The sequence below is a fragment of the Trachinotus anak genome, unplaced genomic scaffold (assembly GCF_046630095.1).
Source record: "Trachinotus anak isolate AG129_WGS33_773 ecotype Australia unplaced genomic scaffold, CSIRO_AGI_Tana_v1 ptg000023l, whole genome shotgun sequence".
Taxonomy (NCBI): domain Eukaryota; kingdom Metazoa; phylum Chordata; class Actinopteri; order Carangiformes; family Carangidae; genus Trachinotus; species Trachinotus anak.
Window position 1 is genome coordinate 743,869 of NW_027273874.1, and position 26,908 is coordinate 770,776.

At 41.4% G+C, this 26,908-nt stretch overlaps 2 protein-coding genes across 3 annotated transcripts; both read right to left on the reverse strand.

Moving 5' to 3' along the window:
• Positions 1–314: 314 nt before the first annotated feature.
• LOC139606966 (carboxypeptidase Z-like) lies at positions 315–7,587 on the reverse strand. Of its 2 annotated transcripts, none has more exons than XM_071459463.1 (11): positions 7,162–7,587; positions 6,671–6,700; positions 5,638–6,012; positions 3,700–3,924; positions 3,375–3,604; positions 3,107–3,268; positions 2,803–2,961; positions 2,172–2,307; positions 1,834–1,973; positions 1,533–1,632; positions 315–1,038 (listed from the first exon to the last, which is right to left on the reverse strand). In XM_071459463.1, the coding sequence occupies exons 1-11, from the start codon at positions 7,232–7,234 to the stop codon at positions 680–682; spliced, it is 1,989 nt and encodes a 662-aa protein (XP_071315564.1). In that variant the 5' UTR covers positions 7,235–7,587; the 3' UTR covers positions 315–679. The 2 variants fall into 2 exon arrangements, with proteins under 2 accessions (XP_071315564.1, XP_071315563.1); XM_071459462.1 differs by having other exon boundaries at positions 3,700–3,927; positions 7,162–7,586.
• Positions 7,588–10,647: 3,060 nt separating this feature from the next.
• LOC139606967 (G-protein coupled receptor 26-like) lies at positions 10,648–16,992 on the reverse strand. The gene is made up of 3 exons (XM_071459464.1): positions 15,594–16,992; positions 15,379–15,492; positions 10,648–13,579 (listed from the first exon to the last, which is right to left on the reverse strand). Exons 1-3 carry the CDS (start codon positions 16,262–16,264, stop codon positions 13,342–13,344), a joined length of 1,023 nt encoding a protein of 340 aa, XP_071315565.1. The 5' UTR covers positions 16,265–16,992; the 3' UTR covers positions 10,648–13,341.
• Between the last annotated feature and the right edge of the window lie 9,916 nt (positions 16,993–26,908).

The window sequence follows — 26,908 nt, forward strand, 5'->3', positions numbered from 1 at the left end:
TCTATGTTACGTTTTCTGTTCTGCCCAGCAGTTCCTGCAGTTTGGCTGCAGCACAATACACTCACACCTTCTTTTCCACCTTCTTCCATCTGCATTTCACTCCTACAAAGCCCTGACTCAGCATTATACCCATGACACACCTGCACAATAGTATTTCTGCTAATACTACAGTTGCTACACTGTCAATGGCTTGTAGTAACTTGGACCAGAAGTTGATATAGACTGCCCTCTAGTGGTTACTTGGGTTCACTGCCTACTAAAAATGACCTGAGTGAACTGGAAAATGAGGTTGTATGTAGCTGGAAGGAATCATATTGTGAACATATAAAAATTCTTTATTTAAGCTGTAAAATTGTTGGAAAATACAAACATAAGTCCTTAACAACTTTGCATTTCGTTGTGGTTGCATACTGAAGCCGTTTGATTGTTGACGCAAAAGCTGGCGGACTTGAAGCCCACAGTAAAATCCTGTCCGATTGTCACTGTGGATTAAAGGTGCTTATATTTTGATTTCATGAATACACTTCACAGCATGAAAGCTAACATGAAGGCCGGCCAGCTAGCTTTACACTGCTCTGCTGTGTAACCACAATAAAAAGCAGCACATCCTTTAAATGATAACCTGGCTGGTGTGTATAATGTATGAAGAGAAACTGCTTCCACTTCTCTTATTAAAGCACTAATAGTGTTTTAGCAGCCAGGTGGGGGCAGGTCCACCTGGCTGGACAAAGTAGCTCCACCACCAGGGCTTCTCTGCTCTCTCCTCACGGTTGTGGCTCAATTCAGCCATCAGCGTGTAGCGCTCATACTGGTTATATGGATCGAATCGGTCATAGGAATCCAAGGATAGGATGGTGGGGTCCTCCTCCTGCATGTCCGGCTCTAGCGCAGCTTTCTGCAACACAAAGTCCACTCGGCCTGCTGTCTCCATGCGAGGAGGCAGGTGGACTTTCTTTATGGCTCTGGTGTAGCCCGGGGCCGAGGCAGTCACAATGTGGATGCCAGGGATGAGGAGGCGCCAGTATTCTCCATTTTCAGCTGGGATAGGAAGACAGAGAAACACAGTGTTTTAAAAGGGAGCACTCCTCTATTTTACACATGAAGATCAGTTTACTTGAAGTGATAGTTTGGGTTATTTGATGTGGGGTTTTGTGAGGTACTTGTGAGAAGCAGCCTGGAGCACCGGTACAGAAGCTGAGTGATGTGCTGCCGATGTGATTTTCAGCCCGATATGTTGAAGAGATTTTACTAGTTGTAATCACCATATGGATGTTGACAGCAATATTATTTACATGTCAGAAAATGGTAATTATAATTAATCTCCCTCAGTAATGTGACAAACTAAATCTGCTTCTGGGAAATGTGCACTGTTTTTTTTTTTTTACCCATATTGAACTAAAAGTCAAGACATTTCAGCTTTTGCTGCATCATTTGTTTTATTTTAAAATCAGTCTGAGGTAAGTTCATTGATTTAATGGAGGTGTGATAGTGACTGACTGGAGTACCCCACAAGAACTCTTTGTTATTATCACCTGTGGTAATATCATGCCGTATTCCTCTGACTGATATCCGTGCACCTTTTATTCCATTTCCCTCCTCATCTTTTACGAGGCCTTTGATACCTCGATGGGCCTGAGGAACAACACCACAAGTCATTCATAAAAAAAACATTTCATATGCAAGTATAAAGAATTCATCATAGAATTATCCCTCTCATTTAATATCAACTCTGAGTTTAAATTATTTATATCTTGATAGAAGGTCAGGTAGCTCCAGAATTGATTCATTCCACACATGAATCCTTTACTTCCATGAAGCCAAATGCGTTCTTACTGCCTCCATAAATATGAGCAAAGCCTCGTGGTTTTGGTGCCAGCCGATAGCCAGTTCCTCTTCAGGGGGGAATTTCTCACAACCCAGCTCCACAGTTACCTCAAAACAGTTGGTGTGAAGATAGTTGAAGTCTTGCATACCTGACCAGAGACAAAACTACTTTACCCACAAAGCCATGAGAAATTGAGCTTTCCCCACCAGGAGGCTACTCTTCACTGCTTCCCTGATTTTGGATCATACTTGGTCTTACAGCGACCTCAAGTGGCAGCATGTTATACTTCACTTTTATTATAGAGGGAAGGTGTCCCTGAGGAATAATGTTTACTTTTCTGACTCACCACCTGCAAAGCTGGACCACTGTGCTCCATTAACGATGCCTTTCTCACTGTGAGCGCGAGACGGTCCACACCGGGCATTTTCATTGGACATTGTTTCGTGGGCATTTGCATATGTTCTGGCCAGAAACTTGAAAACCTACAAAATAAAAACTGGTGCATTATTTTTCTCTCCTTTTGGTTAACATTACTTTCAAGTATTAACAGTAGTTCAAAAGCATAACTGTAAATTAGCATTTTATGAGAGATTATTCAGGAAAATGCATTAAAGGGAAATCCAGTCAAAATACTCATAGTAAACTTTTCAGCTTCAGATCTTTTTTTGCCATCTGTATCATGTTGCTAGTCTGTATCTTGTTGTTGCCTCCTACCCTTGTTAAATAAAGATCAAATTAAAAGTACATACATAATATATATAATTTGGTTCTATAATATCTAAATATTCGTGACCCAAGAGGTCAAGGAGTCATCAAGCAAATTCATACAAAGAAAGCAAATTCATTCACAAAAACATCACTGGAATAGCTGGTTCAGAAGGAAGACGATACCCAGGCCTGCCAACACATTAAGTACTGTGACATTTAAGTAACATTTCCCTGTTCTAGAGGTGATGTTTTCCAAGGAACCCATTCACCTGATCGTCCGGTGCTGGGGACAACATGTTGCGCTGCAGCGGGTGTTTTGACAGATCGTATGGGTACGACACCACCAGGTCCCCGGCGTGGAAGTTAGCGGAGAGCACGAACGGGATGGAGCGGATCCACTTCATGACTGCATACGTCTCTGGTGCAACCTGGATTGCAGCATTAAGACTTATTTGGACCAAGAAATTAAACAAATCAAGTTTATTCCATTTCAGAGGGCTTCCTTGACAATAGCACCTATTACGCCATAAAACATCATTCACTGGTATATATGAATAAGGATTCACACTGTACCTTACCAAACCAGTAATAGTCTGGGATTGGGACGTGGTCAGTGCGGTATCCCTTTTGTCTTCGTCGGTTGTAAACGATGGAAGTCAAATCGGGGAAGTTTCTGTTCAGGTCGATGTTTTGAGCATTGTTTCGACCGATGTTCCAAGTATCATATCGACGACTCTGAGGAAGCAAATATGAAGAGCTAATGAATGAACCTTGTGTTGTTTGCTTGGCTGGTTTCCCAAATCCTGACTTAAATAAATGTATGCACCCATGGAGAACTGACCTCTTCATCGTCATCGTAGTTATTGTCCTGAATTCCGGTAACAGCCACCTCGTATCCGTCTGGGTTCATGGAGGGCAGAATATGGATGCGGGTGGTGTTGACGAGGGTCTGGATGCGCTCGTTCCCCAGCAGATATTCTGAGCACAGGTACTGAGCCAAGTAGATCAGCAGTTGCCGGCCCATGACTTCATTTCCGTGCATGTTGCCAATGTACTTCACCTCGGGCTCGACTACGGAGGGTCACATTTACAGCAACTGGTCTCACTTCCTTGATTAGGAAAAAGGATGCAGACTATTTACACAGAGGCTGACGAGTTGTACTTACGCAGTTCATGTTGGCCGGGGTTGCTGGAGAACTCAATCACGAGCAGCTCCCTGCCCTCCATGCTGCGTCCGATGCTGTAGGTTCTGGCTATATCGGAGCACTGTTCCTCAGTTTTCTTCAAGATCGTGATCATCTGAGCGTTGGAGTGATAGGTGAACTGCATTGAGGTAGCGGGCTCCTCAGGGGGAAGACTCTCCATGCTGTCAAAGGCCTCTGCATCCTGCTCTGCTGTAAAGAAAAACATGTCTTATCAGTTTTCAGCAGCATGCTTTCAGCTTTCAGCTCCACATTTCAGGTCTCTCGTACAAAAAAGCTGTCTCCATTCTTGTAGCACTGCCAGGGTATAAATAGGATTTTTGTAGACCCTGGTATGCACAGCAGAAACAAGGAAGAATGTGTGGACAGTCGACATGTCCACACCAAATTCCAGAGCTAAGGGGAACTGCAAGGTTGGATGATAACTCTGTGGGTTTGTATATATGAGCAACTTCTTCCATATTACACCATGTCATTTGATGTATTAACAATGTAAAATATGGATTAGTGCAGCTTTAAAGTGAGATCAGCCTCTGAATTTCCCTCAGTATTAATAAAGTATTTTATCTATCTAAAATATTAAAAATCAAGCCAGACAAAAACAATAAAAAACAATAGAAATCCTTAAAACTCAAATTACATCAGTATGAATTAACCCCTTGAAAAAATATCTGATGCAAAATGCCAAAGTACAGCAATAGCAAACATCTAATTGATTTTTACAAGGAACATTTCTAGTTGACAACTCAAGTGAACTTGAGTGGTTAATAACTGGTCTGAAGCTGTACCCAAATATCATCATCATCATCATCATCATCATCATCATCATCAGTGAGTCTGTCATTTGATTACTGCAGTTCTTAGTTGGTCGGTAAAATGCCCTTCACAAAATTGTGGAAACCCAGGGTGGCATCTTCAAATCGCCCGTTTTGTCCAACACCAGTTCACAACCCGAAGATATTCACTGTAGTATCATACAAGACGAAGTAAAGCAGATATGACAATCTGACGCACATTTCAGGGTTTGGACCCAGGTAATGATCACTTTGGCCTGAAAAAGAACTTCAACAATTATCAGAATAATGTAATTTTCCATTACAATGATGGATTGATTGACTATGAAGAGCTTGAGGTCACATAATACCAAAACAGGAACATCAGCTTGAAATGAATATGAATATGGGAATAATTACACAGGTCCAACCTGCTGCCAGACATCTTAACCACATTATACTTGGTGGAAAAAAATTAGCATGACAATAAAAAGTAAGACACTCTGTTGCAGTGCTACAGGTTAACACAGTGTGGCTCATTTCATTGGTTGACTTTAAGACTTTCATGGTCATGTATGCACTTTACTGTACACAAATGCCAAAATGACCTTACCAAAGACTCAAATCAATACGTCCTGTCTGTGCAGACATTCCTGCCGTTCATGCTCTCATATGGTTCACACATGAATTCTGTTGTGAGCGGCAGCAGAATATTTTTTATTTTTTTTTGTCTCCTTTGGAAATCTACTTTTCACTTTAAGAGTTTACAACAGTCTTTAGAGAGAAATCTGCAGCAACAAAGTTTGCCAGTGTTTATAAAGCTAGAATCCTAATGAAAACTCATGAAAATAGCCACAGGGCCAGGAGTGAGTGAGGGTATATGTGGGGAGATAAGGCGCTCCAGCTGGATTTTATTTTGAGGTGAGCCACATGAGCATGTGTACAAAGTAGATGCCTGCAGACAACGTGTGTGAGGAAACTCAAAGGACTACACTTGTGTTTCCCTTTCAGACGAAAACAAAGAGCTGTCATCGCTAAAAACCAAAAGTTCAAATATTTATGAGGATGTCTTTAGTCAAAACCATGAGGTCAGATTAGGTCACAGTAACAATGACACTGTACTTCTCACCTTTGAGGCCTTCCAGTGGGTCATAACATCCTTCTTCGTCACTGACAAAAAAGCGATCACAGTCCAGGAAGTAGGGCCAGGCCATCTCTATCCCCTCGAAGTCGTGGCTGCATTTTTTACGCACCGCCTCACAGGTGGTGCGGCACGGCTTCAGCACTTTTTCCTTCTCGCAGCGCGGGGCCAACACCGAGCAGCCCAGCATGCGGATTTCAGGGTTACACTCACCACCGAGCAGGGACTCAACCACACTTATGAGGAGGTACTCGGCACCTGCCTCGGCTTCTTCACGGGTCTTGTGGCCGAGGATGTTTGGGAACATGGTCTGAGTGTAGGCCATGTCATCGCAGTAGGACAGTAGGACATCTGTGCATTTGGCTGAGGTAAACGAATGATAAATCTCAGATAGATTAGGATGATTTTCTAGTTCATGTTTACAAGATTTCTCAGCAGGAAGTATGAGAAAGTGCAGACGACATCAGGGAATAGTTATCACTAGCAGCCCATATTAATCTTAACTTTATCAATCTCATTTCCAGGGATCAAAATATGGACTGTACCTCCATCTATCACACATTTAGTCTGGGGCCTCACTGTGCTGTCTTCAATCATCTGGTCCCAAATATTTCTATTATCTCTGGAAATTAGAATTTGAATATTTCATAGTGCCATTGATCATCTAAAAATACACATGATGGTTTTATGGCTTTCAGGCCAGATTCCATTAAGACTACACCCAGTGTGACTTATGAGCTCATCCTTTTTGTTGTTAAAAAACACTGACTCAAACCAAATCCACAGGGATGTAACTGCACAGGCATCTGGCCCGTCACAGAGGGTGGGATGACTTCAGGGCCTGACCTTGCTCTAATGTCACAGGCACAAACAAACAGTGCTCTCAGGCTCAGACGTCAAAGAGGAGACACCATTTCTGTGTTAAAGAGTTCAGAGGTGGGATCAGCTGCTACAACATGAGGCTTGCTGACAAACAGCCCATGTATGACACCGCTCTTCCTCCGATCCCAGGGGTACTTACGTTTTTCCTCCGCTCTCGGCTTGCACAGTCCTGCAAGACACATCACTATGTCATTGGCTGACACTGTGGTAGACACTAGATGGCAGAGTGGTTTTTGCAAATGCTTCATGTGGCCTATAAAACAGTCTGCTGATCAACCTCTGCTCTTGCCTCAGCAGCTCTCTCAAATGCCGACAAAATATCATGTTAAAAAGATCATAAATCTTTATCTTAAAGGTTGAAAAGCATTCTCTCATCTGGATATTAGTAGCATTTGACAAGCTGTGGGCCATCATGTAATCATATTCACAATCATTTTACAGCTGTACGTTACTAAAAGTTGCACATGAGCATTCTTCATAAGTTCTGCTGCACCAAATTCAGCCTCTGCCTGAGTCCAGAAAAAGTCCAGACCCTGCACATGAGGAGACGTCCCGTCCAGTTTATGCAGCAGGTCCGGATGCACGCATAAGAATAAAGTATGTGATCATATTAAGAAGAGCAAACTTCACCTCGAAATGCTGGGTCACAGCGCGGACGAGCACACGACGCAAGGACCAACAGCTGCAGCAGGATCAGCAGCATGACGCTTCTATATAATATTCCCTTTCGATGTGGCACCTCACACACGCAGCGAGAGAGGGTGTGTGTGTGTGTGTGTGTGTGTGTGTATGTGTGTGTTTGGATTTCGCAAGTCTGCAGAAATTCTGCTGAAACGTCCCTTCGGGCCGATTTATTACGCACATTACGGTCAGATATCAAGTTACAGAGGAAATGACTCTGAGGCGAAGTGAGGACATGTGAATGTGGCGGTTCAATTAAAAGCTCCGCGGACAGGGAAGGGCGCAGGCACGCTCGTCTTTTTCCTTCGCTTCCCGAGTTGTGTTTTTTTTTTTTTTAATGGAGGAAGGTTTTGACTCTGTAGGCTAAAAGTGCAGACTGTGCAAACTAAAGCGCAAGCGCACCTTCGGCTTTATTCATGAGGTATTCTCACCTGGTTTAATTAAGAGTCCTCAGTCACATGACAGTGTTTGGCCAATAAGGCTGCACCAGCCATTAAAGCTACCTGCTGGGGTGCCAGATTCAAGGTACTTCTACTTGCAGTTTATTAAACCAGAGATGGAACCAAATTTTTTTTTTTTTTGAATCAGCTAAATAAATTCAGATTTAATTTTCCAGCAGTTCCAAATGTATATTACATCCCTGTCACTAGTTGTCTTTTCTTTATCACGTCACCTTGATATTCTGCTGTCATTCAAACTAATGTAAGCAGAATCTGCAATCAGTGTTATACTTCCTGCATCCACAAGTACATAAGTACGTTTCGTCACGAGAGGGTGTACGCGAGGCTCTGTGCAGATGTCTGTATACCCTCTAGTTTGCTGTGTCCATGATATAAATGCACCAAATGCAAATGCATTCCTCCAGGTGTGTTAGAAAGAAGTAAAAGAAGAATAACTATGTTTCTGTTGTGTCCACGGGTGTCCATGTGTGTATCCACAAGGGAGCATAAGGCTATAGCCCCATGCTGACCCTTGGACTAGTACGTTACTCCATTATTTCATGACACGGAGTTTCCTGTGCAGACTTTATGAAAGAAGTCCAAATGATTTTATAACCCACTTTTGAGCGGGAGGTTACTTCAGTGTTATTTTTGTGACCCTACATATGTATGCCTCCTATCTGCCAGGAAAGTGTAACATGTCAGCAAAGAGGAGGAGAGGAGCCAAGCAGCAAAGGCTGCGGAAATATTTAAACACTAGTTCTGTCTCGGCAAACACTGTATTGTTCCAGGTAGAAAGCATAAATCTGGAGGTGTCAGCTGAGGCGGTTGCCATGTAACCTGATTTCTGCTCCTTGAATTTTTCTTAGCATCAAACAGCACCTTTATATTCTTATTTGATGCGACAGTAGCTTGTTCACACCAGAAAGAAAAAAACTCCTGGATACTATCACACAGAATTCCTGCTTTGGCCACCTACATGTTCTAAGTGTTGTTTTACTCATTCTACTAATTATAGGGCCGTATCTCCTTCATGCTGAGCTGATCTAAATTAGCATAATGGGAGGCATGATTATTCATCATGGAAGCAGGCAGTCGCAGGACCCCTGGGTTCAAGACTGGATAGAATATCTTGAGAGCGAGCTGGGCCCTCTGGCTGTAGTGTGCATAGTGAGTTTTGGGTGGTGCACGCTGGAGTTAAAGAAGAAATACTACCGTATCCTTCAGCTAAATCAGAAATATGAATAGGTTCTTAACATAGTCATTTATTATGCAGATTATTGCATGGCCCAGAAACTCAAAGGACAGGAACCCTTTCGGTCGGATTGGTTGAGTGTCTTGTTTTAGCAGAGAAAAAAAACAGGGCATTGAGGAAAGAAGCTGGAAATGTATATGGTTAGAATGAAACTCATCAGTCATCAGTGCATCAAGCAGTAGATATAGATTGGGGCAGTCAAAAATATGTATAATACACAAAAAACAAGCAGCTTTTTTTTCTAGATGATACAAAAAGTCAGGCTCTAATTCAGTTTTCATAATGATTGCATTGTCGCCTTTTTGCTAGCTTCTGTCTTAAAATTAGTTTTAGTATTAAGTATTAATTTCCTAATACTTTTTGTTTGTTTGTTATTTTTAGTGACATTGTGTACAGACATGTGTGGACTTTAGCCTCGCGCTTATCAGCAAACGTTAGCGTGCGGACATACTGAACGGCGATGATGAACACGATGAGAGAATTTTACCAGCTTGACAGCATCACGCTAGCATTGTGGCTGCGAACACGTTAGCGTGCTGCCATTAGCATTTAGCTCAAAGCACCACTGGGCCTAAGTGCAACCTCACAGAGCTGCTAGCATGATCGCTGCAGATGTCTTTAGTCCTCATGGGGAAAGACAATAGGTCTGTTTTTTTTTTTGCAATGGGTGGAGTGAATCATCACCTTTTTGTTCTTTTCTGTCTCTGTAGAGTGTTTTAACCCATTTCTATAATACTTTATTATATGTATTTTACTTTCTCCACACATATTATCAGTGTTGACTGTTTCATTGCCTTTCTCATAGTTATCCAGTGGCCTAAAATGCTTTAAGGGGTTGAAATGTTTACCCTTGATGCAGAATTTTCTGGCTGGTTCATGTTCCCATAAGGTAAACTGTTTTGAAATTCTCCCTGGTCTTAATTATAGCTTCATTTGAGTGTCCAGGGATGACTCACTGTAGAAAATAGTTTCAAGAGTTGGTTGACACTTGCTCAGTTGTTGTCGTTTTGAACTAAAGCAGCTATACACATTTTGCCATGAATACATTTTCCATTTCACCAGTTTTAATTACCAGTTTCTCCTTAATCAGTTCCTGATGATTGGGGTTAATTAGAAAGATATGTTAATATAGCCAAGGCCTGGCATCAGTACAACCTTGAGCACGAACTGCTCAAATTCAAAGGCGCTGGTGGTGGTGGAGTTAGCCACAAAAATTGAGATTCCTTCACTTAATGCCGCAAATAATTAGTGTTGGCCTGTTTCTATGCATCAAATTAAGCCAGAGTCATTACTGAGTCCGAATAAATCAGAATCACTAATCTCCAAAAATGATCTTTGACCTGTCTCTTTAATTACACTTGGCAATAATGCTGCTGCAACAGAGACGGCTCGTGCGACACCACGGTCATTTTTTATGCCACATGTCATTTACAATATAATTAGGGCTGTTAGGGAGATGGATACAAAACAATGTGATGCAGAAACAGGTGAGTGGCTGGTGGTGAAAGAGGAACCTAAAGAATAGTTTGATTTCTGAGGGAACAATGAATTATGTTTCCTTTCAAATATACCTGCATCCATCGATTTCAGATATTGAATATTGCCAAGAATGTTTCCATAATCCTCATTTAAATAAAAGTCTATTTACTATTTAGTGCCCAAGACTTTTAACTGCACTGTTTGAATTTAATTTCCATGCTTACAAATTATATCTAAGGGCATTATCTAGATTCACTGACATTGCTGTGGAAACATTAATATTTTTAATAGCTTTATAATTGACAGCTTTTATTGCACATATTCCACTAATAGCTAATCACACTGCCAAAGAACAGCAAGTGGCTCACAGGAGGAAAAATACATGTGCATAAAATACATCCAAAGAAACGGTTTCTTTAATAATAAAGCAGCTATTCTGGTTAAAGTATTGAACAGCTGAAAAAGTCACATATTCAAATCTGGCACAAACACAAAACAGTGTGTTTTAAAGCACTTTGAAAGCATTCCTATGCTACATCACGTTGCTCCCCGTTTATCTAGACAAAAAAGTTGTTCCTGTACAGTGCAAAATATATAATAACATCATGTAAATATCCATAGAAACATTTTCTCCTGTCAACTGGCGATACAAAGCACAGTTGTACAAATGCATTTCAGTTAAAAGTGGGCTATCTCTAGTACATTCAGTTACAAACGCACACTTTAAAGGAAAAGTCTGGTGATGTTCTATGTTTTTCTTATTGTCAGTCCAAGCCATGAAAAGAAACTTATCCTGCTACCAACAAATATTGTCCATGTTCATCCCTCTGTTACTGACCCTCATTCATCTATTCACTTTACCTACCACTTAACTATGCACAACATTTGTACTGTTTCATGTTGATATGACATGTTATACTGTATATGTCTTGATATAAATTTAGTTTACGTATATTTTGAACAGTGCATTTTCAGAGGACTTCACGAGGGTTATGTTTATATTTGCTGTTTTTGCCTTACAACCTCCTGATGTGATGCTGTGACCTAAATCTTCAAACAAGCGCTCATTCACATTATCCCTGCCTCCTGGAGTTCCCTTGTTGAATCCACAAGAGAGTTGGATTTAATTAAATGAAACATGTCAAAACTAAGATGCTTTGCAGACCTGGGAATTTGAAGCATGGTAAAACTCTAGATATTTATTTTGCTTACTTAAATGCGGTGGTTGTTGTTAGTGATTTGTTCAAAATATTAAAAACACATCGGCGTTGCACTGAGTGACATGTTTCTTCATTATCATGAACTGTAATTTTAGAGTCAAACACACACACACACTACTGCTGCTGTATATACTCACTAGTGCACTGAACTTGTATTAATCCACAACTAAAAATGGTCCCCAAAAGTTCACTATTCACTCCTGATTGCAGTGTTGTAGCCGAGTCATTAAACCCCGAGTCCATGTCGAGTCTTGAGTCCCCAGCGTTGGAGTCCAAGTCCAAGTCTGAGTCCCCATTACCTGAGTCCAAATCCAAGTTATCAAGGTTGAGTCAAGTTCCAAGATGCTCCACTGTGGTCACTGTCAAAGAGCTGACGCATAAATAAAAAAGGTCAAAAAACACAGTTGTCACCATTTCAAAGGGAGTTTATAGTGTGTGTGTGACACAACAGGCGATCAAATGTACTACTAACAAATATGGTCAGAGTCCCAGTCTCCAGCTTCCGAGTCTGAATACAGTCAATGGTTGAGTCTGAGTCCAAGTCTGAGTCATCAGTGCTCAAATACAAGTCAAGTCACAAGACCTGGAAATCAGGGCTTGAGTAGAACTCGAGTCCGAGTCCTGGACTCGAGTACTACAGAACTTCCTGATTGTGTAGCATTTTCTAAAAACTACAGTACCCCCCTTGTCTCAGGAAGCTAGTTTTTTTTAATGAGAGTATATATCCATGGCCAAGAACAAATGGTCTTGGAGCTGGAAGCTACAGGGTATTTGGAAAGTACTGAGAGGCAAAGTAACACTACATAGGTTTATGTCTTTACATGGTGCTTGTTGACAGTAACAAAAATATAGAATATCACCAGCCTTATCCTTTAATATCGTGGTGTAAATGTTATTTGCCTTTGGCTCCTGTAACTATAGTAGCTCTGAGAGATTTAGACAAAGTGCATCAATATTTAGTGACTGACATGACACTGCGAAGTAGTCTAACACGGTCAATACAGAACATGGCAATAATGTGCAGCAGTTGAGTCTCCACACCTAAGAGTACATCTATTCACTGACGGTACATTACCCAGAGGCAGGAACAATGTAGTCTTTCCTCTCTGTCACATCTTCACTCTGCTGCCTATTGACCATCAGCTACTGTCCCTGTGTTTTGTGGCGGAGTGAAGGTCACTGCGTGTGGATTTGCCAAAATCATTACAAAGTGGTTGGTACAGTACAAAAGGCCACTTCATACATGTCTCTCAAAGTGAAGACGTCTCCACCAGTGTGGTCCATGACTTATTCGATGGAATCGATTTGTTTGATCTCCGTGTGCATCTGTGTGGTTTGGTGTGTTTTGCCGTCGCTGATGAATCACAGATCCCTTGTTTACCAATACTGTCTGAGGCCAGCATCTCCACATCATCCCTGTCGCTCCCTATCTGTCTTCCCCTCGCCCATCTCGCCTTCTTCTTCATTTCTTTGTCTGTTCATCCTCCCCCTCATTACTGTCTTTTCATTCTTCTCCACCCACTATCTTGCTTATTTTTGCGCTCTCTTCACCCCCCACCCACAATCTGTCCCCTCTATCTACTCACTTTTCCCTTCCTAACAATATCCTGTCTTCTCTCTCTCTCTCTCTCTCTCTCTCTGTCCTCGTACTTTGTCTCCACCCATCTTCTTCCTCCAAAAGGCAACCTTTATTTTTGGCCCGTAGTGTGTCTCTGTCATGTCCGTGAATTTGCCATTAGCTGATCCTCTGGAGACAGTAGTCGTTCTCTGTGTCTAAAGAGCTGTTATGGCCAGATGAAGGGTACAGGTCACGGCGGAGCAGCCTGTTGACAACTGTAACCAGGACTTTCTTGTACTGCTGACGTAGGAGGGAGTAGGCGAAGGGGTCAGACGCAGCCTTGCTGTATGTGAGGCACTTACTGATGATTCCCCAGTGGCGGTTGATGTCCACAAAAGGTAGAAGCTCAGCCAACCTGAAGGGGCAGCAGCAGAAACACGACCAAACAAAGTACATTTCAGTCAAAGCTCCCATTAAGAGCTTTTTTCAAATGGTTTTGTCATAATTAGGACTCAACCTGGAGCCTTGACCACATTAGGGACTGTATGGAAATGATAAGATAAAAAAAGGGTGATGTTAATGGGTGTTTTATCTTTTATATTTTTGCTGAAGGAAGGGTAGTGTGATTTTTTTTTTTAAGAGCAGGAGACAATCTTTTGAAATTGTTTCACCTCATATTTTCATGTATTTTCTGCCTTTCCTTGAGCTGCAAAAAGCTTTCACATGCACCAAACTCTCAAAAGTGGAATAGCTGGAATATCTGATAGACAGGAGTCACTATTCTATGATCACCATATTTTCTGATTTGCAGGATAGTGAATATTGTGGAAAATATTGCTCCACTAACTAATTTCAAGTTTCAAGTGGTTCACATTTTAAGTTCTTTATGCACCTTATGTTTTTATGAATAAAACTAATAATATCGACCAAACAAAGAAATAAAGTGAAATATAGGGTAATACATATTGTATTTTTTTTTTTATTTTTATGTTTGCACTGGCTTTAATAACTGAATTAACCATTTTCAGATCAATCAAAACACAGAAAACAAAGTGAAGCGATGGCATTTTAAATCTTCCACATGGCATGAATAGAGCATAGATAAGAGGATATATACATAGCAATGTGTATTATGTGTCACTTTATTTCTTTGTTATGGTTGTTTTTTATAGGCATTTTTAATCTTCCATATTGTTTTGTCAATTCAACACTCTTTAACATATCAGGGGAGAGGGAATTGCAGGTTTCCTATGTCAAGGGGAGAATTTGTTCAACCTTTTATAAGGCTGGGGTGGGCTTTGCCTTTTTAAAATCAGAAACATAAGGTTCAGCCCCACTCACACCCCAATAATTTACATACAGTCCCTTATGCTCCGCCATTTAAGGTGATGTTATGAAATGGAAATGTAAGGGAAGCATTAGGCTGACCACAGACAGGGAAGAAAATTACACTTGTACCAGCAGAACAGATTGCACATATTCAGGAACTATAATAATCAGATGTTTTGGTTTCGACAGCCACTCAGGCTACTTCCAGTGGGTAGACCCGGTCAGGAGGTTGCTCCAATTACTCAAACACTTTTTTTCCACAGTTAATGTGCTCCCGTTTTTCTCTCTCCCATATGTGCACACAACACAAATGTTACAATGGTGGATCATCAGCACCACATCTGGCTGACAACTGCTTGGTGAGGCCCTGAAGCGATTCCTCTTTTCTCTGGGAGCCACTTTTTGTTGTCTGAACTGTACGTATTGTACCTCTCTATTTTCGTGTGCATTTAAGTGGAAAGAGCTTGGCAGACACATGTTTATAGCACAGTGCAGGTGATGATTGAGCTGTCCCATGATTCACAGAAATGATGATAAATCCAATTGCCAGGTGAAAGTAAACAGTGGTGGTGTTATGGCGGTGGTAATACCGTAATGTGATTGTGCACTTCAGGTGTTGGACTGTGTATAATCTGATCTAATGTGGTGACAGATTTGTATCTTTTAGCTTTAATTCAGTACAACACAGCAAACCTAATGAGTGCGGAAGCAGATATGAGGCTATTTATCATTACATTCAGACTAAACATGTTTTAACCTAATTATTCCCAAGGTAATTGTTCAGTCTGTGTTATCCTAAGATAAACCATTTATTTTTTTTGAAGACTTGCACAGAAGTTTTGCAGTAAATGAAATGATTTATGGGTTGCTGTCAATTCCACTTACCTTGTAATTACATAAGGAGCAAAGCAGATGATGAATGAGCCGATGAAGATGCTGATCTTCTTGGTGGCTCTTTGCTTTCTCCTCTTTTGCTCAGCTAAACATCTCTGCTTCACGCTGAAAACAGCAAAGGCCAAACAGTGACAAGACTGCGCGTAGTAATTCTAAGGGCTATGAGAAAACATGCTTATAAATGAGGAGTGCATTGGGTGAACTACCTTGGGTGAATGTCGACCAGCAGGAAAAGAGTCTGCATGGTGATTATGTCAATCCTCTTGCAGTGAAACCTGGCGACTTTCAGCACCTTCAGGTAGGTGAAGCACAAGATGAGCAGGGAGAGCATGAAACTCGTGGCGTGGAAAACGACAGTGAAGACTGTAAACTTAATCCTGTCGCTGCCTTCCCCGCTCGGCTGCAAGGTGCAGGACGCGTAAACGTCGCTGTAGTCGACCCAGGAGAAGAGCAGCGCCGTCAGGGAGAAGGTGAAGGAGTGGAGCCAGGAGTAGCACACCATGATCAGCGCGTCCTTGTAGCGCATTTTAGTGGAGTAACTGAGCGGGAAGACCACCGCGATCCACCGGTCTATGCTGAGAGCTGCCATGCTCAGCATGGTGTTGGCGGTGAGGAAAGTCTCCAGAAAGCTCACCGTGTGGCAAACGCAATCCGCAAAGGGCTGCTGGTTCCTGATAATCCCCACCAGAGTGGCCGGCATGTTCAGGACAGTGATGAGGATGTTGCAGAAGGACAAGTTCATGGTGAAAACACCGGGCACCTGTCGGCGGATCTCGGTGCTGTGGACGAAACATAGCAGCACCAACAAGTTTGACAGCAGCGAGACGACCGCGACCACGACGATGAACAAAGCGAAAATGATTTCAGCAAAGTCCATGTCTCACTCCGGAAAGTCCGCCGTCGGGTTACCTGCGCCTGATGTCGACAATAAACACTTCAGATCAACCATGGTCACCCGTCGCTCATCTCTCCCCCAAATTCAGTGTCAATTAAATCCTCGTCGGTCCTCTCCAACTTCCAGGAGCGCTGTCCAGCGTGCTGAACCACCATCTCCCTCCTTCAAACTTGCCGATTATTTCCCATGAACACCCGTCGAGCGCAGGAGTGAGGCTTGTGTGGTTTGCCCCTCAGCAGCTGCGACCATTTAAACGGCGTGCAGGCGGCCCACTCACCAGGCAGCTACAGATCTGGTGGGGGGACTGAGGAGGGCCAGGGTAGGGAGAAGGAGTCTGTTGAAATGAGCGATCATCCTCACAAATCAGGTGAAGAAACGTCCATCACACCCAGAGACGTGGGAACAACTTGTCCTAGTCACAAAAAACACCCCAAAGTCACACCATTATTTCCGATATTCGGGCTATTTCTAATTGATTGCGCGTTGGTTGATTTTCCAGTGCGCAAACTTGTGCGCAAATTGCAAATAAATCACCCCGCATAAGTTATTCACGCAAGAGTTTCTCGCGTCGTCCGCATTGATTGGGCTTCGCTCAAATCGATGTGGATCTGGAGGCAAAAGGGCGCAGAGAAATCCAGGGGATGTGCTCCTGGAGAATTGGAGACGCGTCCGCCGCGCCAGAGAAGCCCGGGCGCAAATAGATCCCTCGCCTGAAATGAATTATTTATAGGCCGGTGGCTACTGTAGATTCACCGTGTTGTATTATCATTTGTGTCTTGTATGCAAAAATATACAGCGGGGCTACCACTTACAAGAGGCTGCCGATGGTGGTGAATATGATTTTGTTTTTTTGCACACTGAACTTTTTTCTTCACCGGAGTGGGCAGTGAACACCTTCACTTTTTTGTCATTCAGTGCTGATTGGTTTCGTTGAGCAATCAAGCAACTGATTAACAAAATGTGTTTTTTTTAAAAAGGGCATTGAACCAGCGTTTTAGTGTCAAATCCTGTGGAGATTTCAAACACTGGGTGTTTACATCATTTCTCGGCAGCAGGCACTCAGCAGCCATCATCTATGTGCTCTTCAGGTGTGACCTCCTTTTCATTTTACACACGAAGAGAGACATTTTACAGATGAATTAATTACACCAAAGGAAAAAAAAAAAGATACCAATTGTAACGTGTGTATGAGCCGTGACTTATGGATTTGTTAATAATTAATCATTTGCTAAGCAGTTATTACTAAGAAGAAGTTTTGGGTTGCCAGGTTGTAGAAAAGCTGGAGTTTATCTTGTCTTTTTATTTGGTAATAATGCAGGTATAAATGTTAGTAATCCATTAATAAATACTAAAAAAAATACACTGATAATGGCTTTGTCACTTCCTAATCAGCCACCATGTCAGCAGTTATATGTGGTACCAAGTCATTAATAAATGATAACAAGTTTCTCTCCTCTCCCAGTAGGTAAGTGCTCTGATGAGCTGCTGGAGTTCGCTAACTTGACAACCCTGAGGTTATTGGCTTATAACAGATCTATAAAGCATCAGTAAATGATGTATTAATCATTAATAAAGCCATTATTTGCAATATATGACCCTATACTGAGCCTTATTGGTGCAAACACCAGCTAAAAGGATTATATTCAAAATCTGGCAACCCAAAATTTGGTCTCGTTAATGGCCTCTACCTGATCCATAAACATCAGTAAACAACTTATTGGAGCCACAACTTAAAGAGTAAGCTCATTATAACCAAAGGCAGCAGCACAAACCTTGTCCTGTTAATAGCTGGTCTGTAAAGCCATTGATAAATTAATAAAGCCCCTAGTTACTCCTTACACCACCTCTGCAAATGTGCTTTCTTATGTTTTGTTTCTTTATAATGTCGAATAAAGAATAGTCTAAAGGAAAAATGAAAATGATTACACAATGAAAACAAAGTAACTCTAGGAAATGATAACCTTCACTGTTGTGATAATTCATGGCATAAAACACTGAGCATTAAAATGGTGCCCAAATCCAAAGTGGAGTAACATGCTGTAGCACCAGAAGTGCTCTTCAGTAATATTAGTGCTCATCACTGAGTCATCCCAGTTCTGGAGAAGCTTGTGTAGACAGTGACTCACTGGGGTCAGACGCAGCCTGCAGGGGTTCTCCATATCTTTTTTTGTTTTCATTCGCTTCATACTCCCACTTGTTAAGAGGCTTGTGCTGGGCTTGTGCCTGAATCCCCATTCCCTCCAATTAAGTGAACAGCTTTATTTATTTAAGAGTGACACGCTGTCACAGAACTCATTTTACTCTGAGCCCGCTGCCTTGCTCGCAGCCATCACATCTGAGTATTTAAAGTGAATAGGTGAGTCATCATCAAATGTAGTTAAGGGAAACCCAGAGGCAAACTATCGGTGAAGTGACTGCCTCTTAAAAGCATCACCATCTCAGCCCCCTGATAAAAGCACTTTTCACATATAGTAATGAAGCTACTACAGCACCGGGGATGCTAGCGTGTTTCTTGGCGTGTGTTTTGCTGCACATGTGTTTGTGGGCAGGAGTCAGAAAGTCAGGGAGACAAAGCAGTGGTGGGGTATGTCAGTCCCATACAAACTAGAGATCAAATGCCTGGAAGAGAGCTACAGCTGGGTTCCTGGGGGAAAAGTGCAAAGCTATTTATAGGCCTGATGGGGTGTCACCTCCAATATAACTCTCAGCGCCGGTGTATTACCTAACCAAGGTATCAGAGGGAAACACAGAACACAAGCTTTAGAGCCACAAATGAGATTGCTTTGAGAGGATGCTTTTATGTGAGTTGAGTAATCAGCCACTGCTGTTTTAGGTATCCTCCAAAATGCCTCAAGAGCCTGTAGCAGTTTAACAAATTAATTCAGTCACAAGAAGATTGCCAACCGCTCCCTTACAGAGTCACAAGGACCATAAACTAAAATTAACTAAAGCTGGTTTATCAGTAACAAAAGCAGAAAGAGGGAAAGATGCTGATCTCCAGCTGCGAGTTTGGACAAAACACATGTAATTACAATTGATTATGAGTCAGAGTCAATCTCAAGCATGAAGGGACAGTAAGGAAGTAGACAAGCGGATCCTTTAGAGATAACATTAGGTGGACACGCACAGTTGGGTGTAATTGGGATTTAATGTCCTTGATGCAAGTATAACATGCCCCACCAATTCACCAGTTCGGTTAATCTGTTAACTGTTTGGTTCATGCAGTGTCGGAAAACGGTGACAAATAGCCAATCACAGTTTCCTGGAGGCAAAAACGACACATTTAGCACGTTATGTCAAACCAACAGTCCACAACACCAGGACATTCGATTTGCAGTGCAATTCCTCACATTTCAGAAGCTGCAACCAGCAAATGTTCAGCATTTGTGCCTGATCAATAGCTTAAATGATTAAGCCCTAACACACATAACCGAGATCAGCCTGTAGGTCAGTCAAGGTGTTTGTCGATTCATCTCTGTGCTGAAATGATCAACACTGCCAAGAGCCACCGCCATGCTAGCTAGCTGTGAGGCCTTAGATTAGCATAGTTGCATACTAACATTTGATAGTTAGCACTAAGTACAGCTGAGGCTGATGAAAATGTCACTAGTTTCACTAAACCAAATATTGGTTTAAGATGTTCTGACCAAGTGGCAACTTCTGAGGCTGAAAAATGAAGCGAACAAGGAAATGTCAGAAACTGCAGTTCCTCGAAAGAGGATTGGCTCCAAAAGTGAGTCGATCCCCATAGACTACCATGTTAAAATGCTCAACTATACAGCAGAAATAAACACATTTACAGCCTGGTACACAACACACCCCTTTAAATTGTATTAAGGCTTAAAGTAATGCTTAAGTGAGGGCAAGTGATTTTTGGATTAGTCGGGAGTCAGGCGGTGACAGCGGAGCAGCCCACTCTAACTGCTCCTCAGGAACCTATGGTTAACGTCACGGAGGCTGTGTCCATTTTTATTTACAGTCAATGGTTCTGACCTCCACACACCACTGTTTTTGTCCATCAACAAATGTTTGGATTAAATTAATCTTGTCGAGTCATTACTGAAGGAAAAGGCCAAACATTCTCTGGTTTCAGCTTCTCAAATGTGAGGAGCTTTTCTCTGCTTTGTAAATAGGAAGCTGTGATGAGAAACTTTTTTTTTTTTAACTAATTTCTAAAATTTTATAGACAAAACAAACAATTGATTAACTGTGAAAATACTCAACAGATCAATCAACAATGAAAGTAATCATTGGTTGCAGTCCTACTGATCTAAGTATAGATGGCAAAACAAGCTCATATCACACACCTCAGATTGTTATGTCTGATACACGTGGGTTTTTGCCAAATCTAAATTAAACCATGAGCAGTGTTCAGTGCACAAACACAGCAACACAATGAATGTTGTGTTTTTGCAAGGAGAGCAAGACTGGAGCAGAGCATACTGAGAGCAAAATGGATCTTTGTGGGCACCTCACGACCTGAGTCTTATAACAAAGACTGTCCTGAAAGCTTTCAGCTTTTCATTCTAAGCACTGATCTTACGTAACAGCATCTGGCCTTCATACAAACCAACATCATGATCACCTTTAGGCAACAAGAGAAGTACCTCAGATGTTAAGAAAAAAGTGTGATCTCAGTGCAGATGTGAAATCCCCCCGAGGCCCTCCAGGTACCTGGAATGTCACTTGGAGCTTGTACCTGCGCCGCACTTTTTGAATTCACTGCTCTTACTGTGTCCCGAGAACACAGAGTGGAGCCTGAGTCCAGGACATAGCTGGGGAGGACCTCAGGGTCATGCATTAGGTAACTCTGCGGTTGGTATGTCTTGTCTCTGAGTCACGGCACAAGATACAGTAGTGGGTAACATGATGCCTTTGGACAGCTTCATGGAGTCTCAAGCTGTGCACAGTTCCTTTCTATAGATTCGTGGATGAGACTGGTTGTTTCGCCTGTTGTATCAGATTAACTACAAATTCTGTATCGTTTGCATCACGATTCAAAACATATACGTTTTCAGATTGATTTTCAATGTTAAAGACACTTAGGTAATTTATTAGTGAATTAATAAGTTATTTTAAAAAAAAATCTTAATTCATTTTTGATATATATATTAATATCTGGCCATAACAGAATTAATAACATTCTCAAATAACAAAGATCCTCTAAGCAAACGTGGACATCCTAAAAAAGGTCAAATTATTTGTGACATGTTTTTTCTTTTTTTATATCTACGTCTTCAGCAGGATGGGAAGTCAGAAAAGACTAACACATTGTTGGTGACAATAAGAAAACTCTATAAGCTCTGTCCTTTCATTCTTGGCTGTTGTAGTTTACCACTAATAACACTTATTTTTCACTACAGTTCCTGCATGCAACTGCACTGCAATGTGAGATTAACTCACTTTACCAAATCAATAAAAGTGACTGGATTATCCATATCTAGCAAGTGTCTGTCCTCAAATTCAAATTAATCTAACCACTAGCTGCCCTGAAAGTAGGTTATGAATTTAAAACCCATTTGTAACGCTTTGGGAAAATAGACTAAAACATGCAAAACCACCAGTATGGTCCTAATTCAGCCCACACTTTGTCAGCATGTCTCTCTGCTCAAGTTGCCTCCAGGGGTGCATATAAATAGCATAGTCAGACTGCAGGTTTGCAGTGATCAATACAGTGTGGTTTCTTGACCTTTGATCTCTTTATTTTCACACTGAATATAGTTATGGCACAACGGTTAAATCATGACCCATCACTCCAATGAAAACTATTCACTGTTTCAACAGTGGTTTGTGTGTTTTGGGCCTAATATGTGTGGTTACAAACTATATCCAGAGCCTCACATGAATGGGATTGTAGCCCAGGGTTCTAGTCTCTGTTGGCTCTTTCCAGAATGTACAAGATAGGTGATTAGGGATTTACAGTCAACACCTTCTGAGTCTGCAGTTCAGGCTACGTGCATCACCTTTCATTCTTGGGTGTTACAGTTTCCCTGAAGTACTTGAATGTACCATTTATTTAATAGCAATTTCAAGCACTGCCCTTTTTCTGTGTTTTGAAAGACACTTTTATCACTTGTATTGTTTTCTACGTTTGCTGTTTTTTAATATATTTAGTGTGAATGTGCTAAAAAACTGATATATTTTACTTCTGCCGTTATGATTATAGGTATTTGTGCATATGGTGCATATGGTTATTTGACACCTGTATTAGTTGTTTTTGTCTGTGAACTGAATCTAATTTTACCAGGTGATGTGAGGAATTGTTCATATCAGACTGTTCAGTTCATACTGATCATAGGTCAGCTCCTACTGAGTCAGTATCAAGACGGGGACACGAACAGGGTTAGAAACAAGGTCAGAAGACATTAACCTTTAAAGGCTGCTGTGCTCAGACTCATACTCCAGTGATCCATCATGTACAGATCAATATTTGATCTTAAGGTTAGCAGTTAATATAAAAAGAAACAGTCACCATGTGTCGTATAAAGAAGCCCACATGAAGTGACGTACCACTGTTCTGATCTATGGGCATCATAATATAAGATGACTTCTTAAAACAGACGTTTCCTACACACTCTTATGAGGAATGGTTTGTTCTTCATTTTGTATTTATTGTTAATGTATTTTACCCTCGCCGGTGCTGGGAAGTAGCCAGTGAGGATAAAAAGATGTGTGGGCCTGTAGTGAATGACAGCTTAGGATTTTGCTTACAGGGTTAGTAGTGCTGTGACAGATGGGCCCCCTCCACACTTCTCAGTGTGTGTGACAACATACCTGAAGAACCACACACAAATAAAACAGAGTGCAAACATCTGTCATGCGCGTGTTTATTTTCTATGGTGCTGCCTGTGATGACGGATGAGTCCATTTTAAGAGCGTGTGCGTGTTATGTGTTATGTATGTTGGCACATTTAGAAAAGACGGAGAAATGTAAATACGACTGAAAACCTGTTGATCTCATTTCATATTTATGGAGATTAATTATCCTGTTTTCTTTCTCTTGTTATTCCTCCATGACATTTGTTTTCACTCACCTGTTAAAAACCATATATGCAACATATACCATTATATATCAATTTATTTCTATGAAATCTGAGTACATTTGTATATTTAATAAGAAATCTTACATTATGTTCTTTTCTTCTTATCATTTTTTAGTCATCCAGTGTATTTATAACTCAGGATGTATGAACAGTATAATTTTCATTCTGATATTTAAAAAAAAGCTCAGTTTTGCACTTGAATCAACTGTAAATAATCTCATTATGATGACATTTGCTGTTTATGAGTTATTATAAGTTATGTAATGCATTAAAGTCTGTAGAGGATCATTCACTCCCATTGTATAAGATCACACCTGTATGCAGAACAAAATTCAAACATTAAAATGCTCAGTATTGGACACTGATAAACTCCACATCAACCCATTATGAGAATACATACAAGTCATGAACTATATATCATAATGCACTGACTCACTGACTGACTGATGTTGGTGAAAGCCCTGCCTCACTCTGTTCGGGCTCAAACTAAGTGTCCATAAGTTCACATAAATATACATCCTGTGAGAAAAAAAAAATCAACTTGCAACAAAAGCTTTTTTAGCATCTGTGTTTCATTGTGTTTTCCCAGACATCTGATAGGATATGTTATTGAAAATTGAGGCTCAGCACTGCTGGTTGGCAAACAAAAGGAGCATGAAATAGCTTTCATGAGTACTGTGCAGCTGCCACAGGTAAAGCAGGAAGACTTGTGATGAGTCATGTTCCCATAGCAACATCTCAGGCGGAGAAGTTATCGCACCATCTCTGGCAGCACATGCTCTCGATGTGGATGTAAATATCATTTACACGGGGGTTGTTATTGTCATCCAAGGAGATCATGAAGCCTCTGTTATCAGCTGCTTTTTCAAATTACACGTTAAAAGACGTGCATGAAAATTGTATGGTCTCTGTGCAACAAGATGGATAGTTCAACAGCGTTCAGGGGCTTAAATAATGATCATGCGCAATCATTAAGCGGCAGTGAAATTTCTCATGGTCCCTTCTCGTCGTCCTCATAACCGAACGGTCTCTCCCACCGTCAGACAGCCCCTGCTTTATCGAATCTGAGCAAACAGAGTGGTTTGGTCCGCTGCAGGTGTCCAAAGCTCTGTCAAACCCTTTGCTTTGTTCACAATGAGCCCTCTTTTATCTGGAGACCTAAAGGAGTGGACAGGCAGATAGCAGGGGTGAGGAAGAAGCATAAATAGATTGCTTTGACCCAGTGAGGACAGGCCACATAAAGCCACATTTGAAAGGACTCCTTTAGTGTTTTATTAATGACCCAGTGGGCTATACCCTGCCTATTTATTGATTTCCTCATCAATCCTTTCATACAGTCAAAGACTTTCTTTATGAAGCTTTGAAATATATTACACAGCCTTCCTGGATGCCTGTGGAAAAGCCACGGGGAAGAATAGCGCTGGAGTTCAGCATTGTATCAAACTGCTGACTACAGTGTTTGAATTGGATTTAAAGAGCATTCCTTTGTTCGGGACCACAGGGTCGCAAACACATTGTTACTGCACAGGGTTCATGGACACAAACCCAGAGCGTCCAGCGGGCAAGCAAACCAGGAAAACTGTCTTTCTTGGCAGCGGCTGCTCCTGCAGAGAGAGCCGAGCAAGAGCAGACTGTAACCTGAGTCTGAGTGGAACAGATTGACAGTGCGCCACTAAGCACATTGAGCAGACACACTGCATTCATTATCATTAGGCGACAGGAGCGCTTTGAAGCCAGCCGGGGCTCCAGTGGGCAGACAGAGCAGGCCAGCAGGCACGTGATGGAGCATTATAGCTTCTGCTCTAAACTATGAAAAGAGCCTCATAAAACGTGCAGGCACACTGATGAAGAAAACACTACTTAACAAGGCTTTTAGAGGGAGGCTGTAATAAACAGCCCTGCCTTTTAGAAATGATGTTGTGCAGACAGTGCTACTGCTTTGAGATGTATGTCCTGTAACACTACATATTTAAGGCTTCAATAATAAATAATGAATTATTAATTATTTAAAATAATTTTAAATGGTAATAATTCGACAAAGAAATCTAATTAGCTTAAAGTCCACTTACTAGCTCTTCCCAGGGCTTTCAACTGCATCTCACAGTTTTCATCATCAGCTGTCGAGCTGTGATGACCTGCTGACTAAAGTGACGTCACTTGTTGAGTAACTCCAAACTCTCAAGATTCTTAGTCCTGTTTGTTTGTCTTCTGATCTGTCATTGCAGTAATTATTCTTGACTCTTAAAATTAACTGGTTCAAATAAAAGTAGAAGGAATTTTATGACCTAAAATGAATAGGTCATATAATTTTATATTGTCCACCCATAACAACACCCCACACTGTACCATTACACCATTACACTGTGATACAGATGGATTTCAAGGTGTGCATTTTACTAAATGTTTAAATCTTCATTGTTATGCCGTGACACTGTTGGATGAAAACTGCATGTCTCCAAATGGGCTCCATTTTGGAGCTGAGAACTTGGCCAAAGCTTCCTGGTAAATTTCAAAACATATAATGAGTTTTAGGGATGACTTTACAAGTGCTTTTTGGAAACGCTCTCGGCACATACAAGACGAGTAAATCTGTGTCAGATTAGATGAAGCAGAGCATGGGGCTTTAGTAAGAGTGATAAAGACGGTTGCAACCCTCCCAAAAACCAAAAATACATAAGCAAATGTGGAAGGAATCGAATAAATGTGCATCTGCTCCTAAGCTGCAAATGTTAGCATGTGCTGCTAACTAGCTCAATACCTCTCTGGTCCTACTTTTTTCCTTAGGATGCTTATAATACCACTAACTAGTTCTTCATCACCTCTGTGTTGACAGCTGTTTATTTACCAGTCTAGTTTAGCATAACGAATAAGTCAGTGACAGCGTTTTAAACCAACTCACGAAGCTAATGTTAGCTTAATTAGCTACCTAGCTACACCTGAGAATATCTGCCAGGGCCAGTCATTTCAGCTGAGAAAATCGCTGCACCTGTCTGCAACAAGGACCCACTGCTTTGAAAATTACTACAGATTTTGTGTTGTAAATCTGCCCGTTATATCATTTTAAGATGGGAGGGCCGACAGGCATGCCAACAGTAACTGAGTGGGTAATGCTTGGTGAATGGTCATTTGGGTGCAAGATTTTTGTCCAATAATTTGTCTATCAGCGAACAAATAAGGCATAATACTGATTGTCTGAAGCTTTATCAGACAGAGGAAATTTCTTACAGCATGTTGTGGTTTTTACAGTTTGTGAAAATGAACAGCTACAGAAGTGTGAGGCTGTTTCGGCGTTTTTAACACTTTCTCCGCTGCCAGTGAATATATTATGAAACCTATCATTTGACCAGCTGTCTCCATTTGCCCCAACCCTCCGCCTTAGTAAATACACACAAGTCTGAGCATTGACTCACTTCTCTCTAGCTCTGCCTAGTTTCTTCTCTCTCCCTGCACACGCAAATAAATACAGATTGAAAGCTAAATCCCCAGTGGTAGCAGCTTGTCCTGCCTGTGCATCTCACAGTACCTCCGCTCTTACTCATCCTCATCTAACCTTTACTGCGACCCATCAGCCTTGAGGACAAGG